Genomic DNA, 6123 nt, shown 5'->3' with positions numbered 1-6123 from the left:
CAGGAATGCTGTAGAGATCCACTGCACCTTTGAAAACCCAAACAAACAAGAAAACAAATCCTGTTTTTTCATAGCTTTTAGAATTTGTTATAAAGAAAAGAATACAGATGGGATATTTTCAGTAGAATTGAGGTGCCTGTGGGCTAGAGAGCTGGAGATTTCACCAAAAATGAGTGGGCACATGCAGCTTTCAAACACGTACTCTGTTGGGCTGAGAGCTGTAAGCCAGAATTGGTTTTAGATTTGTATTCTGGCTGATTTAATGTGTCCGCCTCCCGCCAACGCTCACCACTTGCTGTGCCCGCTCTTGCAGATGCGCACGACGCGCAAGGTGTCGGTATGGCCCGTGGGGCTGGTGGGAGGACGCCGCTACGAGCGCCCAGTGGTGGAGAACGGCAGAGTGGTCGGCTGGTACACGGGCTGGAGAGCAGACAGGCCCTTTGCCATCGACATGGCAGGTGAGTGCTCAGGTTATACACGTAATCTTCTCGTCATAACCCTTCTTACACTTTGTATCAGCGGGACAGAAGCAGATGGCTCTCTTGAAGCAGCTTTTAAAAGTTCTGAAGCACATCTGCCATACGTGGCCCTTCAGCACTGAAATCCTTTGTGGCAGAGCTACAAAGATGATGGAGGGAGTGGAGCATCTCCTGCTGAGGAGTGGCTGAGAGAGCCGGGGCTCTTTAGCTTGGAGCAGAGGAGACTGAGGGGTGCCCTCATTCATGGGGATCAATTTGGAAAGGGCGAGTGTCAGGAGGAAGGAGCCAGGCTCTGCTCTGTGATGTCCAATGCCAGGACAAGGGGCAATGGTCCCAAGCTGGAGCATAGGAGGTTCAACCTGAACATGAGGAGAAACTTCTTTCCTGTGAGGGTGCCAGAGCATGGCCCAGGCTGCCCAGAGAGGTTGTGGAGTCTCCTTCTCTGCAGACATTCAAAACCCCTGGCCGTGTTCCTGTGTGACCTCCTCTGGGTGATCCTGCTCTGGCAGGGGTTGGACTTGGGGAGCTTTCGAGGTCCCTTCCAACTCCTCATATTCTGTAATTCTGTGATCCTGGAAGTCTTTGCTCGCACGTTTGCTCATCTCATTAAGTTGCTTCTTGGTGGTATCTGAGCTTACGTTCGCTTGTTTTTAATTTTATGCAGCAACTTGGCTTTTATGTTGGACAAATCATCTGAAACAAGTTTGTTTTGTAAATTAATCCGTCCAATTAATTTTTGCGAGGAGCTTTTCATTGTATCATCAATCTACACCAGGCACTGTGAGCGCAGACCCTTAGACCCATGCTGTAAAATGCTGCTCTGTCATGAAATTATTCAATTTTTATTGGTTATTTGGAGTGACGGTGATAACTGTAGATGGATGGAGTTTGAAACACGGGGCTTAGGGGAAATATCCCTGACAGCTATGGCCTGGTAGATGAAGGCAGAAAAGCTTCCAAATGGATCTAATCAATCTTGCGCTGTGAAGTTCGCGCACAACACAGCTCTGTCTTGCTGTCAGTCCATGCTTAGACAATTTTTTGTACACATCCACGGCTGCCACATGAATCACACTGTGTGGTACAGCAGCAGCTGCTTTCCCTGCAAATGATGTATTTGCACTTAAATATTTTCTGTAGAGAGGGAAGAGGTGAAGCAGGGACACAAGGACAGGAGTGAGGTAGAAACAGGTGGCCGTTTCCTTGTTTTCTGAAACCCTTGTGTTTTGGGAGTGGGAAAAGAATGGTGCTTTTTTGTATTAATAGAATATTTTTACATGGATTGACGTGTTTGATGAAAAACATGTACGGTATTTACAGTACAAGTGGTTAATAAGAATAAAGGAGAACTAATAGTTGTTAACACCTCAAAGGCAGAAACACCAACAGGTGAATTTTCCAGTTAATAGCATCACCTGGCATGAAAATCGATTTTTGAGTGTCCAGGTAGAGGCATTCCTCAGGGGAGAACCAGATATGTCAGGCCCTAAACCCTGCTGAGGACTGCAGCTGCACATTTTAACACTCTGCTTGTGGATTTATAGACACACAACGATACAGTGCTGTAGCCGTGGTTACTTATGGGCATTATAGAGACGACAGCGTGGTTCATAATTCATTAGCAGCAGGCAAAAAGCCATTACACAGCATTGCCCAAGGGCTTCTGACCCAGACATAAAGAGATACATGGAAGGTTTGTAAGTTGTTGTTTACGCTTTGCAGTCGCTGGATGAAATCCTGGCGTGAGGGAAAGGCAGCTCCATTAGAAGCACAGCTGCTCCTACCTTCACCAAAATCATGGAAGGGAAAGTTATGGAGACAAAGATACAAGGGTTCAGAGTATAGGAAGTTACTGCAGATCCACAAACAAGGAGTTACTACTCTGGGAGAGAACTTTTCTTATTAAATCTTAAAAAAAAAAAATAACTGAATTAGGTGACATGTTTAATTTCAGCAAGGAGAGAAAGGGATGCTGTTTAGGCTGGTAGAAACTGTGAAGTTTGCACCTCCTCTGCGTTCCCCTCAGAAATGCAGTGGCAGGGCACAGACAGAACAGAACCTGTAAATCAGAACTGCACAGGTGTCTCAAGAGGTGTACATGAACTTCTTATCCCAGACTTTAAGGTACAGGGCAAAATTACGAAGTCTACAGGATGCATGGTAATACTCTGTTTTCTACCCTTGTCACCCCCCGATCCCCCAAAATACCCTTGGGGACCTGGAGCACTTGCTAACAAACCCATGTCCGTGCTGTAGTACGTCACTGGAATTCCTTCTTCTCCTGGCACCAAACACGTAACCACCTGAGGTTATGCCCTATACTGCACATAAGGAACATCAAGGATCTTTTTTGAAAGTATTACCATAAAAAATAATTGTGTATTAAACTGCCCAGCTGTCTACAGCTGATTATAATTAATGCTCTGATTCTCAAGGCATGGGTAAGGGGACTCTCTTTGGTTCACAGAACTACCTTTTTAAGTGATTTTCACCAAATCACGGGGCTGGGTGTGAAAAGAATGACCAAAAGGTTTGGGACTCCTGACTTACCTTGTGGCTGTGCAGCGGAAGCGCATCCTTGCTTCTAAGCACATTAACTTCTTATCCTGGACTTTTAAGATACAGGGCCAACACACCATATGAAGTAGTTCTGGTGGTTTTTAAGTTCTGCCTGTACCTGGGTTCTGGTTTGACACAGACTTCCTCACCCTCAGGGAAAGGAAAGGGAGAGAGCATTGGGTGCTGTAAGCAAGAAGCGACACTGATGCTGAGGTAGGCACCGTGTTGGTTATTTCAGACCTGGTTTAAAATCTTCATTAAGCGATGCTGTCACTGATTTACTTCTGGCTTGCTCCCAGTGCTGGCGTTTTTGGCCATCCATGAGAACAAGTCAGATCACGATTCCCCTGCTGTCAGGATTGCTCCAGGAAAACAGATGCGTGCTTTACGTTAGCATTTCGGGAGCTGCTTCCTTCAGTCAGAGATTAATCTGTGCCTGTGGATCGCTGTGCAAGCACATTTGGACGTGCAGTCCAGAGCTCATCCACTGTGCCCTAAGTCCCTTTTTGTTTAAAATTTTGCCATAGTATGAGATCTTTAATGCATCTCATCTTTCTTGTGGCTCCCTGAGGAAAAACAAAACTGGTCTGTTAATGACACTGCAAAATACAGCGTATTTTGTCTCAACATGAAAGAGCCACTGCTGGAAGTCAGAAATACAAAAGATTTTTAAGTGAGTGACTATGGCAGTCACCATAATTAAAAAAACCCCTAAAACCGTCAAAGGGTAACATTATTTTAAAAGTTGTTGAGTTTATAGAGAGCCTCTTTCATGATAAATCACCCATCAGCAGCTGCCTTGGCTCTGAACTACAGAAAACTCCTTTGCCTTATTGCAACCCAAACAGCACCTCATGGGGAGGAGATGCTTGTGAGAAGCTGACCCCAACCCATGGCACATCCAACCCAAAGGCTTGAGCTGTGTGGAAACCAAAATATCCGCTGCAGCATCAGTGTAACGAGCATTTACACACTTTGGTATGATAAGCACTCTCAGTTTCCAGCGTGCCTTCAGCTGCTGCCCTGTCTGCAGCATTCGGGAAGCAAAGGCATTAATCACGGCAGCAAAATCTTTACAGACCATCTCGGTGTAACCTGATGAAGAGAAATGGTCCTGCCTTTTAGCAGGAGCCATTGATGGAGCATGAGTCAAGGTGGGAATTAACAGGAGCAGCTTCGCAGATGTAATCCTTGCCGTGTCTGACAGGTATCCTGTCCTCAACAAATTAAGTGGCTTTTCGGCCAATTAATTATAATTTACAGCCTTGCATTAAACACAAAAAAAACCCCAAAACACCTCTTCATACTCCTGCTATCAAATTGTCCCGTGGGATTTCCTGGGATCTTAATCCCAATGTGACCTTAGAAATTACGATCAAGTAAAAGATCTGACCACAGAGCAAGGAACCAAACCTCAGGGCACAGTAATCCATGTCCTTGCCATGTACAAAGCTCACTCTAATTTAATTTATTTGATGCCTGACAACATGGGGAATTTTTGTTCCCACCCTAAACTGCTGGTTTGCAGTAGCGTGGTACGAGGGCAAGTGTTGGGTGCAGGGAGCAGGGCCAGCGCATCCGCAGATCCGTGTGTAGGAGAAATCCAATTTTCTCAGAACCTTGGAGAAATTAATTAATGCGTGGCTAAGGATGGATTATGGGGGCCAGGGAGCCAAGCTGCGGCACGCAAAGAGATGCAGCTGAAAAATCCCCGAGTCTCTTCTGCTTCGAACGGATTCCTTCTCCCCTCCCAAAACCAGGGCACCGCACTAATTTTGGTGCTGACTTCGTTTTCTCCTTCATGGATGACCAGCTTAAGTCTGAAAAATGAGATCTTAAAAGCTTTGTAAGGAGAAACAGCAGCTCCCGCAGCTGATGAGGGCTCCAAACTTGTCTACCCTCGCATCTTTCTTCTGTGCCCAAAATACCAACCACGCTAAAGCCCTGGTGCACCGAAAATTGGTGTTATTTGTTCTAATTGAGGGGGGCGGGGGGGGGGAATCAAAGCACCCGTAACTTCAATGTTCTTGCAGTTTTCCAGCACAGATGTCAAAACTGTCACTACTCCTGCCACAAAGGGCCAGCTGGAGCTGGGATTTCTGGGGCAGGCTTGGCAGTGAGGCCCAGGGAGTCACAAAGGGCCTTTTTCTTTACAAGTGTGGCAGTTGAGTTTTGAGCTGTGTTTAAAGACGCGCACGTGTGGCTGAACTTTGCTGAATGAAAACTGAAGAGGTCTGTAAATAATGGCAAACTGTTGATTCATGAGGGTGAATTTGTTTAAACCAGTGATTTTTTTTTTTTTTAGTTTGTCACCCCCCTTGGAGGGATTTAAGGTGAGGAGGGCGTTGCAGAAAGAGGCACTGATGGAGGTCTCTGTCGTGCTGTGCGATGCACAGATCAGCCACGGACTCTCCTGTCTTCTACACATTTTATTTTACTTAAAGTTTGGTTTATTTCTTAATTAGAAGCAGAAAGGATGGTCTGAGATCTCAGCAATACCCGACTTTTCAGCAAAAAAGCGTTTTACTCTCCACATGATGGGAAACTGATTAAACGTGTTGATAAAACGGTGCAATTAAAACAGCTGATTGCAGCTCCAGGGCAAAACAAACCCACGTGGGATGTACAAACCACCAAATGCTGTCTCTCTGTGTAACCAAATGTACACATTTTTTAGAAGAACACAGAAGATTTCTAGGCCTAGGCGTAACTTGCCCAAAAGTGTAAACCCTAAGTGTTTTTCTGACGTTTTCCCTCCCCACTCTCCTAGGATTTGCCGTGAGTCTCCAAGTGATCCTGTCCCATCCAAAAGCCGTGTTCAAGCGCCGCGGTTCTCAGCCAGGAATGCAGGAATCGGATTTTCTGAAGCAGATCACAACAGTGGAGGAGCTGGAGCCGAAAGCGAACAACTGCACAAAGGTACCCGTTTCCTTGCTCAGTGAAAAGCTTTTCTGTCGTCTCTGCGGACGACTGCGCTAACGCAGGCGTTGTTTTGTAGGTTCTTGTATGGCACACGCGGACAGAAAAAGTGAATCTGGCCAACGAGCCAAAATACCACCTGGACACGGTCAACATTGAGGTGTGA

The 6123-nt window shown here is 45.9% G+C and overlaps 1 protein-coding gene across 1 annotated transcript; it reads left to right on the top strand.

The window, feature by feature from the left end:
- Positions 1-313: 313 nt before the first annotated feature.
- Positions 314-6123, top strand: B3GAT2 (beta-1,3-glucuronyltransferase 2; the record flags this gene model as incomplete). The annotated part of the gene is made up of 3 exons (XM_010191685.1): positions 314-458; positions 5809-5957; positions 6037-6123. Coding segments are annotated over 3 exons (381 nt in total), but the record flags the coding sequence as incomplete, so codon positions are not given.

The sequence above is a fragment of the Mesitornis unicolor genome, unplaced genomic scaffold (assembly GCF_000695765.1).
Source record: "Mesitornis unicolor isolate BGI_N332 unplaced genomic scaffold, ASM69576v1 scaffold46719, whole genome shotgun sequence".
Taxonomy (NCBI): domain Eukaryota; kingdom Metazoa; phylum Chordata; class Aves; order Mesitornithiformes; family Mesitornithidae; genus Mesitornis; species Mesitornis unicolor.
Note: the sequence above shows the minus strand (reverse complement) of the source record. Positions and strands in the feature narration are given on the sequence as shown.